At 36.9% G+C, this 24,167-nt stretch overlaps 1 protein-coding gene across 3 annotated transcripts in view; it reads right to left on the bottom strand.

Annotated features, from left to right (window-relative positions):
- LOC100245172 (piezo-type mechanosensitive ion channel homolog) overlaps positions 1–24,167 on the bottom strand; it is a 35,453-nt gene that overhangs the window by 2,796 nt on the left and 8,490 nt on the right. For 2 of the 3 annotated variants that reach the window (XM_010661773.3, XM_059742625.1), the window contains 13 exons: positions 23,444–23,600; positions 23,150–23,336; positions 13,028–13,143; positions 11,067–11,151; positions 10,594–10,809; positions 10,318–10,495; positions 8,749–8,877; positions 8,336–8,509; positions 7,979–8,212; positions 6,234–7,781; positions 2,974–5,465; positions 1,988–2,383; positions 245–403 (listed from right to left, as the gene is read on the bottom strand). In XM_010661773.3, coding sequence (XP_010660075.1) covers positions 245–403; positions 1,988–2,383; positions 2,974–5,465; positions 6,234–7,781; positions 7,979–8,212; positions 8,336–8,509; positions 8,749–8,877; positions 10,318–10,495; positions 10,594–10,809; positions 11,067–11,151; positions 13,028–13,143; positions 23,150–23,336; positions 23,444–23,600 — 6,071 coding nt within the window. Of the gene's footprint in view, positions 1–244; positions 404–1,987; positions 2,384–2,973; positions 5,466–6,233; positions 7,782–7,978; positions 8,213–8,335; positions 8,510–8,748; positions 8,878–10,317; positions 10,496–10,593; positions 10,810–11,066; positions 11,152–13,027; positions 13,144–23,149; positions 23,337–23,443; positions 23,601–24,167 lie in introns of those variants that run through there. The other variant, XM_010661777.3, reaches the window with a different exon arrangement.

Here is a 24,167-nt window from a genome sequence, read left to right as displayed (position 1 = left end):
ATATTTTGGTACCTGAATAGAGAAGTTTGTCACATATTTTTCCATAGGATTCAATTTCAGAAATAAACTCCCTACAAAATAGCATTTTTCTTTTCAACTGGGGAAAGAGTCCAATGTGTCAAAAAGGTATGGTAAGCCTAGTTATATTATTTAGATTTTCCCGAATTGTTGAAATTTTGCTAAAGAATGTTGTGGAAACTAGATTTTCCAGAACAGATTATCAGATTTGGTTCAAGACTCTCACCAGCATAGGAGCCCATATAACACACATCAATATGAAGAACAAGCATATCCCATTGCAGAATTTAGTCATTCTGGTTTGCTTCTGCCCTTGTTGGTGTCTAGCCCTATTTAAATCAGCATCGCATTTGACGAGAAACAAGCTGGCATGAATATCCTCCAACTGAGAAGAAAGCTCATGTCAGATCTTAAGCATTCATGTTATATACTAAAACTAATAGGTATATAAGAAAACAAAACAAAATATATATATATATATATATCCTCATACCTATAACGAGGCAAAACTACCTACTGAATTTATTGATCATATTATGTGCAAAGCAATCATCTTTCTAGTAAAATATTCTATAGAATTAAGGAACATGAAGACTAGGCAATAGAAAATTGCCATGCAACTTGGTTTGATATTTTGTTTAGAAGGATAGAGAACGTTATCAATTGCAACCTTGGTACCAAACTACCACTTGATCTCACAATTCAAAACCTAGCCTGTTTTGAAATAAATCATGAAATTCATAATATTCCCAAGTAAGATAGCATCGCAATAATCTAGGCATTCCTTAATGTCTAAATACGCCAGTTAGTTTCTCAACATCTTAAACATACTCATTTCACAGTAATAAACTTGTATACGCACAGGTAGGGCTGAGGTTGACAAGACCAAACTGCTGACAAACTTTAACAATGAATAATTTATAAGATGAGTCATTCTCGATACCTAGAATGCTCCAAAAATTTGGGTCAAAGCATTACCTTTAAAGTTCCAGTGTTTCAAGCATGTCTACAGAATTTTATAATAGAGTCTTAAAGAATTTGAAAGCAAAGAATCAACCTCCCTGTTGAAATGGGAAGAGCCATAAAAAAATGAAGAAGCCATGGTTATAAAGGGATGGAAATCTATTTTCATTTGTTGATTTGTTGTTGTTGAAGCCCGGAGTGATAAAGTGATGGATTTATTTATTTATTTATTTATTTGAGAGCAAGAACAAAGAAAAGGCAATCTCTGTAACTTCCAATCTTAAGGATGGAGACAAGGCCCCAAACCCAATGGCATAAGCTTTCATGTAAAATTTCATTGGCAAAGTCTTAATTCAAACAATGTCACGCAACAAAAGGAGTTTCACTTTAACTACCTATTTTAAGATGGGATCTCCAAATCAATGCTTTGCCCTATTTGGTTACATTATAGAACTGTTTAGAAAGTGTATATCGCTGTGCAGACATACACGACACCTACATATATCCATGTCCATATATCTATAGATAGACATACAAACACAAATATACATCAATATGCACATATATACACATGTAGGCATATTCCAAAGAACCAAACTTATTGGCTACTGGAACAAATATAATCTGTCCAAAGTATCCACACCATGATCCACAAAGTACTCCAGAACATAAAAAGAGACTGCAACAAGAAGATGATCCCTTAAACATTTAGTCAACTGGAGGATTATCTTTACTCTCCATTCTATTATGTGCATGAATGATTGGAATTCAGGAATTCAAATAACTATTCTATGAAAACAGCTATTACGACAAAAAACCAACCAACAATATGGGGGAAATACAATTATTTACTAATAACAACAACAGCAACAACAACAAAAACAGCATTGCAATAATAATAATAATAACAATAGTATGAAGGTTGAGGCTAAAAGGAGATAGTAGTAGCAGTTTAAAATTTAAATAAGTAAAAAAATTTATAGGATGAAAGCTGCAACTAACTCACCTTCAACCAGTCGTACATAGTCAAAGATGTTGTTGTGCAGGACCAGTCAAGTACACATCGCAATTCATAAAGAAATGGCAGAGCACGATAAATTCGGAAACCCACATAATTAATTTGAGAAACACTACTTGTCAAAAACTGACGATACAAAGTACCCTTATTAGCAATCCCAAATCGGATTTGTATGGCCTGTAGTGCAAGAGAAATTGCCTTTGTGAGATAAATGGCACGGAGTGCTAGTTGTCCACCACATTGGTGTGAAGGCTCCATGCACCAGGCATACTTTGTGATAGAGAATGTGAAGAGGATAAGGGTGAAAACATAGAAGATGACTTTTCCCTTGGCAAATGAACAAAGGTATATGATACGATCAAGGACTATCAGAAAAAAAATAATCTGCAAGAGAAACGACTCTAATCACTTCAAAAAATTCGCTCAAGATAATAGATTTATTAGAAATAATATAGATTCAAGAAACCAGCTCGATTAGCTGTTGCAACTTGCCTTCTTTGAGTCCACTCAAGGACTCAGATTCTGAGATTTGTTTCATGTCAATACAAGTATTAGACACTTCGGAAAATAGTCCACCATAATTTTATGAACTTACTATAAAACTCATCCAATTCTAAGGCAAATTTATGCTAGGAAAGAGCTCATTGAGGGCATATTTCAATGCTCCATGAAAATTAAATTGATGAATTGTGTTTTAATGCCAAGTGTTGTACAGAACTTCATACTAATTGGGACCTTTACAGACAATGCAGCCTTTATAACAACGGATGGTCAACATTTGAGATGGTTTCATTTATTTAAATCCTAAAACTGATCCACATCATCAGTTGTGGGGAAAACTTTTTTCATGTAGAATGGCCCCATTAGGGATTTGATGGATTTGTAATATGTAAAACCACAATGGACATACAACTCAATAAAATGAATTGAAACTTAAGCTATGAAGAATGTATCAAAAGGAAAAAAAGGCTTACCATTAAAATAAATACAAACTCTTTTGGGAATTGGTCTTCAAGTTGATATACTTCAAGAAACTCACTGTTATTTTTTATGACTGATTGATAGAAAACGGCAACCAAGAAGAAAACTGTCAGATCTGCACAAAAGATGTAGGCATACAGATCAATTTCCCTTTTCCCTCCACCAATCACAGAGAGTATAGGATATGGGAATCTTGTTTCTTCAAACATTCCATCAAGTTGAGCTTTTAAAATCTCATTTGCTACATCGGCTGCTGGAGTTAGCGACTGGTACCGTTCCACTGGGGTAAATTCTTTAGATGGGGAGGCATAAACCACCTCAAAAACAGCCAGAGCGATATTAGGGTTTTCTGGACTTCTTTCGATGCTTTGAACACGAACCCTGCTCGCCAAGTGGAAATAATTTAGGTTCTTCTCCTTGCATCTCCTCTCACAAACAATGTTGAGCACCTTGTTTACTCCTGACTCAATTCTCTCTGGCTGAATCCCATCCTCAGGCCATAAGTTAACTTCCATAGACAGCTGTACAAAATAAGGAGGAGTTTCTGCTCCATGTGTCAGTGATTTCCAATATCTATGAAGACTTCTTATCATCAGCTTCATCGCATCTTTTATAGGTAAGATCAATTTCTGCAATCTCTTCCTAAAACTGCAACTCATTACTGTCTCCTTCTGATGAAGATTTCTTCTCTTAAGAAAGCTGAATTCTGTAACTACCGCCCATTCGCCCTCTCTTGCAGTAATGGAGGCTTGTAAGAGAGTAAAGAAATACACCAAAAATAGAGGCAAGTTGCTGATAACAAAAGATGACACTATTTTATGAGAAGGAAATCCTAATTCCTGAAGTAAGCTCAGATGGATGCTCAATCCAGAATGTTGGATGATGATCTGATATAAATACTGAAGCAAAATACACATTTCAGTGTAAATTAGCATAACAATCCAAAAAATAAAACCTGGGCCGGTAGTTACACAGAGAGCATATAAAAATAGAGCCGCAAGGTAAACCATAGAAAGCAAACTGAAGTTCCATAGGAACATCAAAATGAAACAGCAGTAACAAACAATATCATTATTCGATCGCATTTGGGCCCACATGTATCTGAAAATCATACCAATTTGCAGGAATGCAGAATCCGACATGGTACCCTCAGTACCAGAATGCGTAGAAAATGTTCGATCAAAATGTTTGCAGCCCACTTCCTGACTCTCTATCTCATCATACATCCCATCCTCAGACAAGGGCTCATTTGAATGTGGTTCCTCATGATCTATGTTTAAGAAACTTACAAGATTGTTAACTGCCAGATTACCAAGAGATTGAACTTGAGAAACTCCATCACCAATAAGATGCACTGCTGAAATTATTGGGTTTTCCTTACCTTGGGATTTTGCCTTATCTCTTTGGTCTGAATACAAAAAATCATAACTTGTAGTTTTCTCCTTGAGTTCAATGATCTCAGGAAGAGAATCCCCTGAATGCTTCCTGGACTCTACTGCTGAAGGACTTCCAGTTCTTACTCTTTCTGGAGATTCAATCGTATTGAAATGGGAAAAAGAATCAGTGCCTTCCTTCTTTAATTCATTTTCCCCTTTGTCAGGGTTGCCATCCACCCTGTGTGAATCTAGAGAAGAATTCCATCTCCTTCTAAGACCTTCATTCCTGGGAGAAGTTTTACCACAGTTTGAATTGGTGCTCATGCTCTGAAGCTGGATTTGTAGGTTGAGCATCTCTGATTTCATCTTTTCTACCTGCAGATTACGATGGCGTTTCTGCTCTTCAGATTTACGGATAAGCAGCAACTGTGCAGTCTTCCAAGCAGCTCTTTTCTCCTGCTGACTCACTATGGCTCCAATTTGCTCTGCTTCTAGATATTTTGACACATAATCAAACTCCTGGGATGAAAACATATATGATTGCAGTGATACCAGCATAAATATGATAATCTCAACAAGTGCTGATCTCGATGTAATTCGAAACCCATAATCATATTTATAAAATCCAATCACCTCACTTATGTAGTCTATCATTTCCCATTTCCCTTTACTGAAATCTCCTACAAAAGGAGATTGATAGGCAAGAGAGAGAACAATTAGAGCAAAATTGTACATTCGCAAGAACTTGAAGATTTTATTCTTCTTCTTTAGTATTTCAAGCCTCATTCGAAAGAAAACCATAGCAAAGCCAAGGTAGCCAAGGTGCAGAATGTCATACTCAAGGGTTCCCGTAATCAAAATCAAAGCAAGAACTAGATCTAGTAAGTGACAGTAACTATAAAGCCTCAAGTAGTCGATAAATGTCCACATGCTTTTTGTTTCAAATGATAGATCACTCAACACCGATGCCTTCATAAATCGGGACATGATTTTTTGATATGTATACGCCTCTGAAAGACTAGACAAACAATTGGCACGGAACTTGAAACACGCAAGCATGAAAACCACATAATAGCTAATCAGCATACGGGGATCATCAACAACAATTCCTGAAGGAAAGCAAAATGGTAGCTAAAGTTAACATTTGTCCTGCTTCTGATTAAACAAAATTCAATGAAGTGCTCTGAAATCAATGGAAGTGAAATGCTTCAATTTTTCAAGTGTCATGGCATGGACAAATAAGATCATAATGTTCAATGGTGTTGTGACCAAATTTACTAACATGATAACAGAAAAAGAATACAAGGACATTTAATAATGAAAATTTCTTGCTTTGAGCAAGCATCAAAAAACAGAAGGAAGATTGAAATCCCATGAAAAGCATGATAGACTCATTTAAAATGTAAGGAAAAGCAAAAAAGAATAATCTCCCTAACCAAAGTATCATATATTTTACTTATATAAAGGACTCATTTAAAATGTAAGGAAAAGCAAAACAGAATCATTTAACTTTTATGAGGTTTCGGTATCACATATTTGACTTATATAAATGTCCTAAACAAACATGCGACCAATTTTCTCAGAATCCCACAAGTGAAACAAGTGCCAGATGGCAGGTATCAATAAGTAACATGAACTGGCGGCAGTAAAGCCTTTCTATCATGCCTCTGAACATTCTGTAGAAACTTGAGTCAAAAAAATTGGTAACTATTATTTTATCCTCAAGATAAGGAAAGATCTGTAATCATGCATAAAAAAAGGGCTGAAGCAGAAGCAGGACAATACTACTGAGAATTGGAACCAGTCCATGTAAATAAGACAAAATTAAGAAAAAATGCATATTAGCATCCTATTTAGCCATCACTTGAGAGATATACCTAGCCAACATTTTCTACAGTAGTCAAAAAAAAGATCAGAGCTTCTCCAACAGTCATGGCAAGGCAATTTTTCCTCAGTGGGGGCATGTTGCTTCCAAGGTGTCAGATTCAACCAAATGGCCAAGTACTCCAGAATGATAACAGAAGCAAATGAGAATACAAACATGGGCCACAGTTTTTGTATTATTTGCCGATGTAAAATAACACAAGCAGCAACTGAAGCAATATAAAGCAAAGAGATTGCATTCAACACTGCGAAGCTGGCAAGAAGTAATGCAATCATGTTAATCTCAAGGCCAAAGAGACTGAACATATTCTCTATCCCATACTTTATATATAGTTTCAGGGCAGTTTTCTGCATGTCGAGCCTCTCCTTTCTAAAGACAAGAATCCGCTTCTTGTTCCATTTATCACCCTCCTTAGGACTTCCCCAAGCATACTTACATGAACTTTTTCTACTGTTACCACCTTCTGAGCCTCCTGCTTCAGAATGCATCTGATCGAAACACTGAGAGATGCCAGAGTTAAAAGATGGCAATGAGCTGCTCCTTTCTTCTTTTTTCCCTAAGAGAGGAGTAGTATCTCTAGATGGCTTACTTTCCTTGATACAAGAGAGAACATCATTCGGAAATTCTTCTGCAGAGCCAAACAGAGCACAAGGCCCCTCCCCTTCTCCTCTAACTCCAAAACCATTAGGCATATTTTCCGACCAATGAAAGACATTGTACTGAAGCACACATGCAATAATAACCAAAACTTTTCCCCTCAAGCCTGACTCCAAACCAGAGAAACCCCGACTAAACAACCTCAAACCCAGAAAAAGGGACAAATAAGAGCGCTTTTGACCAGGGAACATGTCTGCATGGCCTCCCCACATCTGAAAAAGATAATCAACCAAAGCAAGGAGTCCTGAATACACTAGAAACAATTTTGAAGGAACCCGAGAAGATTTTGGCAAAATTGAGAAAATGACCACGCCTAGAAGATACAAAAAACCAAAAGCACTGATTGGGGAAAGAGATGCATACAATAATGCAAGAAATAGTATCTTCTCACTGTGCCAAATCAGAAGGCGTTTAACAAATGCAAAAGCTCCAAGCTCTAGAGCATCGCGATCCTCCAATCTCAAGTTCTTGCTATTTCTCCTCTCATAACTGTATAGTTGCATTACAATCAAAACAGCTAGAGATTCCCAAATGTTTTTCAAGATTGAAGCTTCCGGGTTATAGCCAAAGGCAGTATAAGGATCTACTATTGTAGACACCCATGTCTCAAAGCTGAGGAAGACACTCAAGCAGTAAACAAACATAAATACTGCAACTGCATATACTTTCAGAGGAAACCAAAGGCGTCGCTTTGTCTTCTCCACAAGCTGCCGCCCACTCATCCACAGTAGAAGGAACAAAAGGTAACCAAATGAAGTATAATTAGGTTTTACTAGGTATAGTGTGACGAGGATAGTCAGAAATGCAATGTAGGTTCCACATGATCGATATGCAGAAAGAAACTTCTTTCCCACAGCACTCAGATACAATGCTATTCTTCTCTCTGAAAGTTCAAAGAAAAAAATCATTTAATGACTTTATTTGTAATAAAATTTGGTTCATTGTCATGTTTAAGACAATAAGGTACCCCTACCATGATACAGGCAAATTGAAATCAAATTTTGAAACAAGTAAGATATAAATAGAACTAAAGGAGATCAAAAGCATGCAGCATTTATTTGATTGTAGATTGAACCCTACCATGAGAAGAGTTATTGTGTTGGCTCTCTCTGGATGTTGACGTGTAAACTGATAGTAAAACTGATTTATTCAATCCAGCTTTGAGGACGCTAAACCCAATTGGAGGGCGGGGAGCATGCTGCACAATTGCTGAAAATGAGAAGAGCACTTCAAACCCATTATTATGAATGGCACAAAAACATGCAAGCACCGCTATCTTCAAGAAATCCCCATAACTATCACCCTCAAGGAGACCTGCAAGAATTCATAATATGTGAAAATAGATTGACTGTTAAACAAGGTGTATCTTACTAACAAACCTAAATTGCATCTACAACTTTATAACAATTCCAGGAAGGATGTAATGGAATATTTTACCTGACTGTGAGAGAAGTTCCCTAGCCAATGAGCCTTTCTGTTCTAATGCTTTGGAAATCAAGTTGAGCTGCAGAATGTACAAAAGCGCAAAATGCCCCTCACATAGAACAATCAGGGCCTGGCGTATCCTCCTACTTATGGTGTGACTCAACAGATGGATCATAAAGAAAATCACTGAGGTATGATACAGAAATCAGCACGAGTCAGTACATTACTAAGTTTCTCTACATCAAAATAACTAATAATTAATTCAGTGATACCATATCCAAAGGCATCTGAAAAGACAGAAAAGATGGATGCCTTCCAGGAGCATGTGAATTAAAAGTTTAAAACAAGACTTTATTGAGTGAATGCATAAAGAAATTGAAAATTTAAATAAAAATAGTTGAAAAAAGGTGAGGGACTGAACATACTGTATACAGCATGAATGAAGCCAGGCTTCGTGGCAATAAGAAAAATCAGCGCCAGCACTATAGCACGAGAGCTTTTGCGCAGTCCCCATGCTATTGTGGCTACAATCAATACTTTTGTCTCTTCTTTTTCTGAAATTGAAAATCATGATGAAATTTATGGAGATACAATCACAAAAACATGGATATAAGATGAGGCTGAAACCTTTTAAGGATAAATAACTGAAAGAAACTAAGCACAAAAAGAATTGTGAAAACCATTGCCATTGTTTATGCTTTGGTTAGGTTTATGCCAAATAAGAAAATGCTGCTTAGAAGGAAGCAAATAAAGATTCCACTGTTATTGGGGCACTTCCAAAGTAAGGGTTTAGCAGTATCTGACACTTACGTGTATGTAACAGTTTAATATTTGGCAAAATATTCAGTGTAATGTTCTGTGATGTTTCAAGTTCCTATCAAGAAAAAAAAGTGCTACTATTTCCCATGCTTAAGACAAAGAATCATTAGAAGGAATTCAATCAACCCTAATGGTGAAGAAAAGACAATTTCCAAGTTTAAGTATCCTTCAGCTAAATCGATAGTCTTGTGGACCTCATCCTCATCAGGAGACTGGTGGCTTTCCTTTGTCTATCTATTGATAGACTTCCTTGTACAAGAATACACAAGGGTTCAAAGTAATGTTCAACCTTTTAAGAATAAATAACTGAAATGAAAGTAGGGAAAAAAAAAAAGCACAGGAAAAAATTGTCAAAAATCATTTTCATTGTTTATGCTTTAATTAAATTTATGCCAAATAAGAAAAATACTACTGGGAAGGAAGCAAATAAAAGATTCCACTGCTATCAGGGCTCTTCAAAGCAAGGGTTCTAGCTATATGTGACACTTAGACATATCTAATAGTTGAATATTTGATAGAATTATTCAATATTATGTTCTAAGCCATTCAAGCTAATATCAAGAAAAAAGGGCTATTATCTGCTACACTCAGAGGAGTCATTAGAAGGACTTCAACATAGGAACACTGATGGTAAAGAAAAGATGAGTTCCAAGTTTAAAGTATCCTCCTGACAAATTGCTATTCTTGTGGACATCTTCCCCATCAGGAGACCAGTAGCTTTCCTTACTGTATCTATCCACAGACTTTTATGAACTGTGATGCCTTGACTTATTTTATGAGTTTTGGGTTGACCCTTAGAAGGTGTTCTTTCTTTAACTCTGTTTCCTTTAGTCGTTGCCTTTTGCACTATTTTGAGCTCCCTGTTTATATTTCCTGTGTAAGTGGTTCCTCCCCTTCGGTGCTTCCTTTTGATATATATATATATCTCCATTTTGTGTACACACAAATAAGCACCAAGGTGCTAACTTATGTTAATTCTTTGTGCATGAAGTATCTATTTCATTCATCAGATATTGGTACAGGCATAAACAGTATCTTGAATGTTAATGCTTTGGCCTAGACATAATTAATATTACGTATCAAGCAAGGTCAATAAGCTATCTTCCCAAAATAAAATTAGCAAAAATATTCAAGATACAAGTGTTCTAGCAACTTACGCTATGTTATTTACTAACCTTCTGTAGTACAATTGTCCCTTGTGGATTGTCCTTCTCGATCAGACAAGTAAAGGAAAACAGAGTTGCTCACAAGATTACCCAAAGCAATAAGAATTCCAAGACAAAATTGTGCTAGTAGATAAAATCCTGGAATAGGGTAGTGCCATAAGCCAATAGTTTCCCAAATCTCCATGTCCTACAAACATATGCTAAAAGATCTCACCAAGAGAATTCAACTATAATTATGAACAGGAGCACAAAAGGATTTACCAGAACAGAGATAACAGAGATTACCTTCCCCATTTTCTTATTTAGGAAAGCGAATGCCACATTAAAGATATATGTGCTGGCCGCCCACAGGAGAATGAAAACAAGAAGCAATCCATTTAAACGGTGCAGGTGAAACACAGAGGGAAAGGCATATAGAAGGTGACCAACATATGCAAGTAATCCAAGTGCACAGAGGCTTGCAAAATGGAAACTCCAAAATGAAAGTGCAAGCAAGGAGATCTGCCATATTCACCACTGAAAGCTTTAAGTAAAAAAAATTTATAATCTCAATTGTATCAATATATATCAAGAGAAGGGGAAAGACAAAGAAAACTCCATGGAAAAGCATAAGTAGTAGGCATTACTGAAAAGATAAAAATCATCCAAATTGGAAAACACGAGTGGTCAACATCTAGTATCACATGAGTTGGAAAGCAAGAGATTTATTTGCAAAAGGAAGGAAATCTTACAAAAAAAAGAAAAAAACAAATGCCTACCGGAAAACCGTAAGTGAAAAAGTTGATACAAAAGGTCCGAAAAACTGCTCCCCTTAGTAGAACATTAGCATGCCGTACACCAGATCTAGAAAAGATATATAAGAGAAGAAAAAGTAAAGTGCTATTAGTTTGTTGAGAGAGAGAGAGTTAAAAAGGCTTTCTTAGAAGTAGGATGTACGATAAAAATCCTAGAAACATCTTAGAAGCAAAATGCCTCCAAACAATCTTGTTACCAGACAATACACACATGTGGGCAGACATGTTCACAAAATAAAGCAGTGGGGTGAGGGGGGAGAAGAGAGATATGGAGAAGGAAAAACACATACCTAACCAAACAGACTATTGGCTACAAAAAATATATGAGACAAAAGTTTTAAAATCTGAAAGCAAATATATCCTCACATAGACAATGCAGCATGTATATGATTGTAACAATTCTTGAAACCTCAACCAAACAGAGTCTTAGATTGATTATTTGGGTTCATTCACACAACCTATCTTGTTGTTCCACTCCACCTTTGCCCATATTGCTCATTAAATCATAAAGCAATGCTTAATTTCCCATTACCTTGGCCCCCATCATTTACATTCTCCCCTAACCCTTGCATCGCTTCCAACCTGCTCATACAACTCCTCATTGGCAAGTCATCGATCTTTAGCAGGGCCAAAGCATCTCAACCAACTCCTGAACCTATGTCCCTAATTAGGCCTACCTCTACCTTCTCATGAATTCATTTCACTGTTAATAGCTCATTTGCACTTCTTCACTCATTTCCACTTTGTCACACTGAATCAAAAGGAATGGTTTATTGTTATGCATGTGGTATACTGTTACAATTGAACTTATATCTGCATTTAAATGGTTTCAATATTAAGTTACAGAGCATTGCTTCTAACATTATGAATATTTTAATAAAATTTTCCTGCTCTAACACATGATATGCTACATTTCTTGAAATTTGAGCCATGCCTATAACTTATTTTTCTTTTTGATGGCTCGTAAATGTCCACTGATTTTTTAGCCTAAATCGTTTACCTAATTTTAAAAATCAATAAGAAGCTTCCTGCAATAAAGAATATGAAGATTTAACTTCATAGACAGAGCCCAGACGACCTACTGTAGTCTTGCCCTAGTTTGAAACATACAATGATTCATATTGATAAGAATTGATTTCACATTCGATAAACTTACATTCAGTCCTTCCAAAAGAGTTCAAATACTCATTTTTTTCCCTTCAATAACTTTGAATCTGCTGACACAGTTTAATAGTATCTTGAAAACACCCCTGTCCATGCCCTGGCAGAGTAACTTCATTATAAAGATGTCAATCAAACAAAATCTTAATCACTAAAAGTTCCTATAGAATAATTGCTCCATGAGTGTTACTTTTATTAGAGCATGATATGAATGGACCAAAATCCTAACAGCTTAAGCTTTTTAGAAAATTAATAACTTAACATGGTATCAAATCTCTGGTTAACCAGAGATCTCATGTACAAGTCCTCCCCCATATATTTTTCTGCCTGTTTATCTATGATAACAAACCTATTTGTTTTACTTTGTGAGGGAGAGTGTTCGAACATATGTATACTATGGGGCCCACATCCTAACAGCTTAAGCTTTTAGGAAAGTTAATAACTTAAACAAATTTCATTCTAAATATTGGACAGGAGATCTTTGAAATGAAATTTATCATAATTGCCAGAACACAATAACCAACCAAACAGAGCAATGAAATTTCAACACTTGATTCTTTGAAAAGATCTTTGAAATTATGTTTTCTTGAGTACACCACACACTTCAATCTAAAACCATATCAGTGCCTATTTTATGCCTTTTTATTGCATGCTTAAATTTCTTATTGAGATATATTGACAACAGTAGTGCCGCATACTTAGCAAGACAATTCTTGAGGCGAGAAGAGATATGGAAGGTCACATGAATAAAACAACCCCAGTACCTCGATTGACGAATAAAAAATGAATGCTTGGAGGGAAGAAGCTGCTCGGTCAAACTGTTTTCTGTTGAGGACATAATGAAATCCATTTCCATAAGATCACATCTAACCCAGGTTAGCTGTAACAAAAAAAAAAAGTATATATATATAAGAGATAACAGAACCAAAAAACAAAAGTAATACATAAAGAAATTATCCTACTTTCTTGGAACAAAAACTAAGGCATAGCAATTCTCATTTTCAATTTTTGAGATCTGAACAATACACATTTTTTACTCAGCAAGTTGTATAGGACTCAAATAGCATTTTGATCATGGGAAGTTGCATATGTGACATGGACCTGGATTATCCAGTTTTTCAGCCACAATTTAATCTGCTGGAAACCAAAATGGTATTATGTATCTCTTTATAAATTCCAATCATTAGCAACACAGTTTATTTTATCAGAAACAACCATTTTCATTATATTGAAATGGTAAATAAAAGAAAGATGAAACAAAACTAGGTGACACTGAATTGATTGAAAGAAAAGAATGTGTAGTTAATATTAAGAACATATATTTTACAAGTAAAGAAAAATGAATGCAAAAAGGGCTGAATCCTATCCAGATAGGGTGTATGCCAGCAGCACCCAAATGAAGAGGAAAAGAGAACAAAACTAAACACAGATCAGTCAGAAGAAACATAAAAAAGAGAACAATGGAATGCAAATGAAAGTTAACACCCTCCCTCTCTAGAGAAAGGAGCTCTTTTAATAGGGCATCCTTTCTCTAGGGTGTTCTTGTGATGGCTCTGTATTTTTTGGGCTCCACATACACCTATTCTACCAATGCTAAAAGTAGGGGGAGTGGAACATGTAAGCATCTTTGTGTGTTGGCAATTCCAAGTCAAAATTCCCATCATGTTTCTCCTAGCTCAATTGCTTCAAATCCTCCATCAGACTCTTGTCATTTCCAAAGTGTTTGTGATTGAAGATTGCTAGAGGACACGCTAAGTGTTTTTGAGGTGAAAGATAATATCAAACATTGATCAACAAAGTTTTAATCATTTATCCTTATAAGTTATTTTGTGTATTGGCAATTCCGGGTCAAAATTCTCATTATGTCTTGTAGCTCATATTCTTCAAATCCTCTCTTGGACACTTGCCTTTTCCAAATTGTTCGTGTTTGAAGATGGCTAGAGGAATTGGTAAGTACATTTGAGGTGATGGATGATCGCAAACAGTGATCAATCGTATTTTAAATTTTTATCCTTGCATTGGAAAATGAAAGTGAAGCTTAAAAGTGTAAAACATTGTGTTTAAAACATTTGGATCAATTTCTGATCAATCAAACTAAAGAGTAACAGTTTATCTTGAACTCAGATTTTTCAGTCTTGTTCGATCGATCAGATTTCAATCACACCTGCGAATTTTCATGATTTTCCAAACAAATCTCAACCATTGGATAAGTTTCAAAACCCTAATATTTAAGCCCTCTTTCCAGATGTAGAGTGGACAGCCATGAGAGAAAAAACCCTAGGTTTTTTAGCTTCAAGTTTCTCTTACAATATTGGGGAGTGTTTGTCTTGTGAGAAAATTTATGGGTTTGAATTGAAAATAAGTTTTTGAGTGAAAAATCTTTAGTTTCAAATGGGTTGATTCATTGTGTTCTTCATCCTATCTCTCATATTGCTTTCATATCCAACTTATTAAGGTAAAACCCAAGATTCTTCTTGTGTAGACTCAAGAAGAGGCCGAAATCAAAGCTTGGAGTGGATTCCAAGTGTTTTCTTGAATAATAATGGTGGTAGTTGACGCTTGAAGGTTCTAGACAAGTGGTCCGGGAGAGGATAAGACTTAGGCTAAGTAAAACCTTGTACTCAGCTATTTTTTCTTCATAGTGGATTAATTGATTGCTTGAGGCCTGTGGTTTTTTATCTCTTCGAAGGTTTTCCACGTTAAAAAAATTGGTATCATTGTCTCTCCTTTCTATCTTGTCTTTTGATTAGCATTTCATGAGCTTATGATATTTTTCTTTGCATTATGGTGATTGAACTAATTGAAGCATGAGCTGAAATGTGTCTATTGAATATTTGAAAGAACAAGATATATGTTAGTTGTTGTTGATTGATGACAAGGGGCATGTGAAAAAGAGTTTTTTATATTGGTGCAATGTTTTATATATTAGGTTTGGGGAGTGTTGTCTCATTTGCATGTGACTTGCATTGAATTACTTGTTTGGGAGAGTGTTGGTGCATCCGTTGTTAGTTGTGATTTGCTTGTTTGTTCATAAGGTTGAAAAAGATCATTGTATAAGGGAAAAACAGGGGAACTGTGCTCATTTGTGAGATACCATCTCTAATTGTTTTAAAAAACACCTATTCACCCCCTGTTATCCATAAGTGAGATTCATCTTCAATCCTTCTGTTGAAAAATGGAGGTAAAGCTTAGGAGTGTCAAAATTTGTGTTAAAACATTTGGATCAATTTCTGATCAATCAAACTAAAGGGTAATAGTTTTTGTTGTACCCAAAATTCCACTCTCGTTTGATCAATCAAGATTCGATCACATCGGTGAATCTTCATTATTTTTCCAAACAAATCTTAGTCATTTGATGGGTTTTAAAACCCTAGTATTTAAGCTCTTTTCTAGATGAGGGAAACACAACTATGAGAACTAGGTGGTCTCCCTTGAGCTTCAAGTTCTTTACCTATTTTGGGAGCGTTTGGTTTGAAAGAAAATTTTATGGGTGTTGAGCTAAAAATCATCTTTTAAGTGAGAAAAAATTCTTTTAAAAAGGTTGATTCAATGTGAGTTCCATCTCTACTCTCATATTCATCATATGTGGATTCAAGAAAATACTGAGATCAAATTTGGTGTGGACTCCAAGTATGCTTTAGAAGAAGAAAGTGGGTAGTTGAAGTTTGAAGGTTCTAGGCAAATGGTCTAGGAGAGGATTGAAGGTTTGGGCTAGGTAAATCTTTGTACTTAGTTAATTTTCTTCATGCTGGAATTTTTTATCGTTTGTAGGCTTGTGGTTTTTTCTCTTTGAAGGTTTTCCACATTAAATCTAGTTGTTATTGTCTTTTACCTTTATCTCATCTTTCCATTAGTTTATCTTAGCTTATGAAATTTCCATTAATATATTATGTTGGTTGATTGAGAAAATGGGCTGAAATTGGATCATTTAATCTTTGGAATAGTGTGAAATAATCTCTAATTTGGTTTTGATTTTAATAGAAATTTGAAAATGTGTTTTTTGAGTAGTTGAAATGCCTTATAAATGTTGGTTGGGGAGTGTTGACTCATTTGCGTGTAAATTGCATTGACTACCTTGTTGGGAAAGTGTTGGTGCATCCATTCTTGCTTGTGTTTTTGCTTGTTTGTTAATAAGATTAAAAAAGAAGATCAAAACAATTGGAAAAATCAGGGGAGTGATTAGCAATTGTAAGGTACCATCTCAAAAACACCTAACCAACAGCCCCCCTTCTCGGTGTTAAAAACCAACCAAACCAAAGCCCAACCCAACCAATGGACCAGGATGGGATGGAGTCATCTTATATTTAGTTGCTTTGTTTGAGACATCAAGCCACCTAAATAGGCCTAAACCCAATTTAATTTCTATCTGAATTATGAATATGCAGATCTGTTGAAATTCGGCATTCAAAGTTAGGGTTTTAATTTAGGAAAGTATTTTAGGAATAAAAAATGAGAGATCATTTAGGATATTTCCTTAGGATTCAGTTTCCTATTTTTTAGGAGAGAATCAAGCTAGATAGATATTTTCTTATTCGGTCATTTGTGTATATATATGTGTATGGTGTGTACCGAATAAATCAATAAAAGGAGTTCAAAAATTCTTCATGGTATCAAAGCCAGTTTTCTGAAACCCTAATCCCTTCTGGCCGCCTCTTATTCAGGCCATCATTCATTCCAGCCAAACCTCTCTGGCCACCTTTCAATCCGGCCATCTCTCTCTCTGGCCATGACTCATTCCGGCCAAGTCTCTCTGGCCATCTCTCAATCCGACCATCTCTCTCTCTGGCCATCTCTCATTCCGGCCATCAGTCCCTGTTCTCAGGCCGGTATCTCTGGTTTTCTTCTCTTCCCTATTTCCAACAACCATATTCGGTTGTATCTCAGGCCGGTATCTCTGGTTTCCTCCTCTTCCCTATTTCCAGCAACCATATTCGGTTGTCTTCCTCATCTCCATGACAAAATACGGAATGACATCATCACAAGTATCCAGCGTCACAGCACCAGAATCAGGGGGCAGTTCTGAAATTCCAAACCTTGGTGGCAGTGATTCCTCTCCTATTCTCATCATAGGACACAAATTAAATGGCCATAACTATTTACAGTGGTCACAATCTGTGTTGCTGTTCATTTGCGGTAAAGGAAAGGATGAGTACCTCACTAGAGAAGCAGCCATGCCAGAAACTACAGAACCGGGTTTCAGGAAGTGGAAGATTGAAAACAGCATGATCATGTCATGGCTTATCAATTCCATGAACAATGACATAGGTGAAAATTTCTTGCTGTTTGGGACTGCAAAGGACATATGGGATGCAGCCAAAGAAACTTACTCGAGTTCTGAAAATACTTTAGAACTTTTTCAGGTTGAATCAGCCCTACATGACTTCCGCCAAGGAGAACAGTCAGTTACTCAGTATTACAACACACTCACAAGGTATTGGCAGCAACTTGACTTATTCGAGACTCACTCATGGAAATGTTCGGATGATGCAGCAACATACAGGCAGATTGTGGAACAAAAGAGACTGTTCAAGTTTTTCTTAGGACTAAACAGGGAATTGGATGATGTTAGAGGCCGAATCATGGGCATTAAACCCTTGCCAAGTCTCAGGGAGGCTTTTTCAGAGGTTAGGCGTGAAGAAAGTAGAAAGAAAGTGATGATGGGATCCAAAGAGCAACCTGCCCCAACATTGGATGCCTCTGCCTTTGCTGCTCGGTCATTTAATAATAGTGGTGGAGATCGTCAAAAACAGGATAGGCCTTGGTGTGATTATTGTAAGAAACTAGGCCATTATAAGGAGGCTTGCTGGAAGCTTCATGGTAAACCAGCTGATTGGAAACCAAAGCCACGGTTTGATAGAGATGGCAGAGCACACGTGGCTGCCAACTCTGAGAGCACATCTGTTCCTAAGCCGAGTCCATTCAACAAAGAGCAGATAGAGATGCTACAGAAACTATTAAGCCAAGTTGGCAGTGGCAGTACTACCGGGACAGCCTTCACTGCTAATTGAGGAGGAATGAAGCCGTGGATAGTGGACACAGGTACTTCTGATCACATGACAGGAGATGCTGCCATTCTTCAAAATTACAAGCCAAGTAATGGTCATTCATCCGTCCATATTGCTGATGGTTCAAAGTCAAAAATTGTCGGGACAGGTTCCATAAAACTTACTAAAGAATTGTATCTTGACTCTGTCCTCCATGTTCCAAACTTGGATTGTAATCTTTTGTCCATTAGCAAATTGGCCCGTGATCTCCAATGTGTTACTAAATTTTATCCAAACTCGTGTGTTTTTCAGGACTTGAAATCAGGGAAGATGATTGGCAGTGCTGAACTGTGTTCCGGGCTCTACCTCCTCCCATGTGGCCGATTCTCAAACCAAGTCTCTCAAGCAAGTTGCATACAGTCTCAAAGTCTGTTAGAGTCTTTCAATTCTGTGTCAAATTCTAAGGTCAATAAAGATAGTGAGATTATAATGTTACATTATCGCCTTGGTCATCCTAGCTTTGTTTACCTTACAAAATTGTTTCCCAAATTATTTATCAATAAAAATCCAGCATCTTATCACTGTGAAATTTGTCAGTTTGCAAAGCATACTCGAACAGTATATCCTCAAATCCCATACAAACCTTCGACTGTTTTCTCTTTAGTACATAGTGATGTGTGGGGTCCCTCACGGATAAAAAATATTTCTGGCACTCGATGGTTTGTGACATTCGTTGATGATCATACACGGGTAACATGGGTTTTCTTTATGAAAGAAAAGTCAGAGGTCGGGCACATTTTTCAAACCTTCAATCTTATGGTTCAAAATCAATTCAATTCCAAAATTCAGGTCTTCAAGTCAGATAATGCAAAGGAATACTTTACTAGTAGTCTCAGTACCTATCTTCAAAATCACGGCATTATCCACATAAGTTCTTGCGTTGACACCCCACAACAAAATAGGGTGGCTGAACGCAAGAATAGACATCTCTTGGAGGTTGCCCGGTGCCTTATGTTTTCCTCTAATGTTCCGAACTATTTCTGGGGGGAAGCCATTCTCACAGCTACCTATTTGATTAACCGTATGCCATCCAGAGTGCTTACCTTTCAATCCCCACGTCAACTTCTCTTAAAAAAATTCCCTCACACCCGTGCGGCCTCTTCTGATTTACCACTCAAAGTATTTGGTTGCACGACATTCGTTCATGTGTATCCTCAGAATCGTAGCAAATTTGCTCCTCAAGCCAATAAGTGCATTTTCCTAGGGTATTCTCCAACCCAAAAAGGGTACAAATGCTATTCTTCAACAAACAAAAGATTTTACACCATCATGGACGTCTCTTTCTTTGAACATGTCTTCTTCTATCCCAAATCTCATGTTCAGGGGGAGAACATGAATGAACATCAAGTTTGGGAGTCTCTTCTTGAGGCTGTACCTTTTTCTCACTCAGAATCACCAAATCCTTTCCAATCTGCGCCCACTGAGTTGTCCACACCCATGTCGTCATCAATCCAGCCAGCCCAGCCCACAAATGTTCCTTCTCCCGTGACCAATGTTCCTTCTCTCGTGACCATCCAGTCTCCCACGCCTATTCAACCTATAGCCCCACAACTTGCTAATGAGAACTTACAAGTATACATCAGGAGGAGGAAAAGATAGGAATTAGAGCACGGATCACAGCCAACATGTGGCCAATATATTGACTCCATTTCAAGTCTACCTAAAGAGAACATAGGTGAGGATAGGGTTGGAGAGGTGTCAATTCCCAGCATTGATGATTCTACTCTGCCGATTGCATTGAGGAAGGGTGTTAGGAGATGTATAGATCATCCAATTGGGAATTATGTTACATATGAAGGGCTATCACCATCTTACAGAGCATTTGCTACTTCTCTTGATGATACTCAGGTTCCCAACACAATACAAGAGGCATTCAAAATTTCAGAATGGAAGAAGGCAGTACAAGATGAGATTGATGCACTTGAGAAGAATGGGACATGGACTATCACAGATTTGCCGTTTGGAAAGAGGCTCGTGGGGTGCAAGTGGATTTTCACCATAAAATACAAAGCAGATGGATCAGTCGAGAGATTCAAGGCTCGTTTGGTAGCTAGAGGGTTTACACAATCCTATGGGATAGACTATCAGGAGACTTTTGCTCCTGTTGCAAAACTGAACACTATCAGGATTCTTCTCTCATTGGCTGTCAATCAAGATTGGTGTTTGCAACAACTGGACATAAAAAATGCGTTTCTAAATGGTGACCTAGAAGAGGAAGTCTACATGGAAATACCACCTGGTTTCAAAAGAAGTATGACAAAGAATCAGGTTTGCAAACTCCAAAAATCCTTGTACGGCCTTAAACAATCTCCCCAAGCCTGGTTTGATAGATTCACAAAGACAGTCTTGAAGCTGGGCTACAAACAAGGTCAGGCTGATCATACTCTATTTGTCAAGAAGTCTCATGCCGGGAAAATGGTCATATTGATAGTCTATGTCGATGATATTATTCTATCTGGGAATGATATGGAGGAATTACAGAATTTGAAGAAGTATTTGTCCGAAGAGTTTGAAGTTAAAGACCTTGGAAATTTGAAATATTTCCTTGGTATGGAAGTGGCTAGATCAAGGAAGGGAATTGTAGTCTCTCAAAGAAAATACATACTCGACCTTCTTAAGAAGACCGGTATGCTTGGATGCAAACCAATTAATACTCCTATGGATAGTCAGAAGAAACTTGGTATCGAGAAAGAGAGTACACCGGTAGACAGGGGGAGATATCAGCGACTCGTCGGGCGCTTGATTTATCTCTCACACACTCGGCCAGATATTGGCTTTGCAGCGAGTGCTGTAAGTCAATTCATGCACAGCCCCACTGAGGAACACATGGAAGCAGTCTACAGGATTCTTAGATATTTAAAAATGACACCAGGGAAAGGTCTATTCTTCAGAAAGACAAAGAATCGTGACACTGAAGTATACTTAGATGTGGATTGGGCAAGAAACATCATTGACAGGCGGTCCACTTCTGGATACTGTTCTTTTGTTTGGGGAAATCTTGTTACCTGAAGGAGTAAGAAGCAATCAGTTGTAGCCAAAAGTAGTGCAGAAGCTGAGTACAGAGCTCTAGCACAGGGAATCTGTGAAGGGATTTGGATAAAAAGGGTTCTTAGTGAACTGGGACAAACGAGTTCATCTCCGATTCTGATGATGTGTGATAATCAGGCAGCTATAAGCATAGCAAAGAATCCCGTGCATCATGACAGGACCAAGCACGTTGAGATTGACAAACACTTCATCACAGAGAAGGTGACTAGTGAGACGGTTAAATTAAACTACGTTCCTACCAAGCACCAAACCGCAGACATCCTCACCAAAGCTTTACCTAGGCCTAACTTCGAAGACTTAACTTGCAAGCTGGGATTATATGATATATATTCTCCAGCTTGAGGGGGAGTGTTGAAATTCGGCATTCAAAGTTAGGGTTTTAATTTAGGAAAGTATTTTAGGAATAAAAAAGGAGAGATCATTTAGGATATTTCCTTAGGATTCAGTTTCCTATTTTTTAGGAGAGAATCAAGCTAGATAGATATTTTCTTATTCAGTCATTTGTGTATATATATGTGTATGGTGTGTACTGAATAAATCAATAAAAGGAGTTCAGAAATTCTTCATCATATGCCTAATAAATTAATGGTTTTTTGCTATAAAGTTACGCTGTAATTGTAATTAGCACAAGTTCACACTTCTTTTTAATCAACAAAATAAACTATAGCACTGTAATTTGTTTAGAAAAAGCAGTCCATAACACACATCAAGTTTCCTTACCAAATGGCATTTTCCGTCTAAGATGCTATAACATATGCTTGAAGATGCCAGCTAGTTTGGGTACAAAGGCAAGGGAGACTAAATATACCCCAGATGTAAGTTCAAATTTTTTCCTGAACTCTGTACCATCTTCGCTCTTTTTCCAATGATAAGTGACCCCTCAGGAATTCCTTCCTTTTACCTATCACTGTGTCCAGGCAAGACTCCATTTGATGCCACTCAGAATCAGATATATGTCCTCTCAAGGAACTGTTTCATTTAGCAATAAATGTGTCCAGATTTTGGTTGTCTGGGCTGTAGGTTGTTATAAAATTTTAAAATGACAGCATCTAATTCAACCATTTCAAAAGAAAATAAAATTTGAAGGAATTTGCACAATAATTGAAGTTACTCCGTGTTAATTTTCAACAGAACTAAGGTGATCAAATCATTTTACTTCTCTCTCAACAAGAAATTTTTTGGTATCCTATGATTTAATTTTTTTAGAAGCTACAAATTGGGGGCTTCCTCCTACCTAACCAGGGATGTCAACTGGGTGAATTGTTTACAGAACAGGGAAAAGAGGGCCCAAAAGTTAAATAATGACAGATAGTCCCTTGGGATATAAAAGTATCCAAGTTTTCTTTAACAACATCTATCATCTAAGGGACAGAATAAACTCACACTTTCAAACTCATCTAGTTGCGCTAACCTACAGATTCTGAGACCACTAATTGTTGGGGTTATTGATCATTTGCTCGTAAGCTAAAACTTAAATGTTTCAAGGTGGACAATCACATAGCTTACTGGAGGATTAGATTTTCCATAAAAGATAAAAGAATAAGAGAAACATATTAGATTAATATCCCTCTCAAACTTCTAGTAATGGGTTATGATCACATTAATTAAAATAAAATCAGCTCACATTCCAAAGCATCATTGTAGCATCCAAAAGACTCTTAACAGAAGAGTGGAACCAAAGGAAAGTATATGAACTATATTATGGAATGTGGGTTAGATATTAACCAGTGCACTTCTACAAGGGAATTTGCAAGCACATGAAACAGGCATAAAATTGAAACAAGATATGCTTACCATGTAGTAGAAAAACAGAAGGGAAAGACCAGAACAAATTTCTGACCACTCTGACTCTGCAGATATTTTATAAAGCCCAAGGAAATTAGCAACCCACATAAATGTCTTAGTAAATTCGATTGGAAGCTGATATACATACAGCACAGCCATGTTTAAGCCTGCATACAACAAAAGATACCTCCACCACCTTCAAATCCATATGGATAAATGAAAATCAGTCAGATCAATAACAACTGATGTTAATCAAAATAAGCAGTATCATGTAGTAAAAAAAAGGAGTCACAAAATGCTTACCGAAAAAGACCTAAGAAGTTGCTTGTTAAAGACCAATCAACAAGCCCACTACAGCTACAAATAAAAAATGGTAAAGAAGTCCATGACGGGTGGCTAATCCCAACAACAAGCTGTACAGCAGGCAGTAATAAGCAGCATAGAACCCTCAGATGAGAACCTTCAATGCAGAAAATAAGAAAAGAAGCCAAAATCAGCATCCAAGGCATGATTAACACAAAAATAACATGGTGACCAATGCTTATGAACTTAATTTAAAGCATGACAGAAATCTAATTGTAGAAATACAGATGGATGAAACATAAGGAATCCTTTTAAGTTTGATATGGTATTTTGTCACCTCAGATGAAGAGAAACTGCCATTTATCTGATTATTCTGAAATTTAAAAGAGAGCAAGCGAGCGAGTGAGAGAGAGAGAGAGAGAGAGAGAGAGAGAGAGAGAGAGAGAGAGACCAACGACAATTGAAAGAAAGTCAAGATTTCAGATGAAATTTATAATTTGAAATCCTAAGAGTCCATCCACTTGGTTGAGAACTAAGACCTTAACAAACAACCTTGAGCTTTCATGTTGCACAAACTTCCTATGAGTTTTATACTTGATTGGAGGGAGATTTACAAGATTAATACGAGAAACTTAGGAATCAAGATGAGTCTCTGACAGTCTTAACCTTAACTTCAGTGACTGTGGGAAACCAAGATAAATGGGCACTGGAGGTACTTTTAGAC

This window comes from Vitis vinifera, chromosome 14 (assembly GCF_030704535.1).
Source record: "Vitis vinifera cultivar Pinot Noir 40024 chromosome 14, ASM3070453v1".
NCBI classification, from domain to species: domain Eukaryota; kingdom Viridiplantae; phylum Streptophyta; class Magnoliopsida; order Vitales; family Vitaceae; genus Vitis; species Vitis vinifera.
Note: the sequence above shows the minus strand (reverse complement) of the source record. Positions and strands in the feature narration are given on the sequence as shown.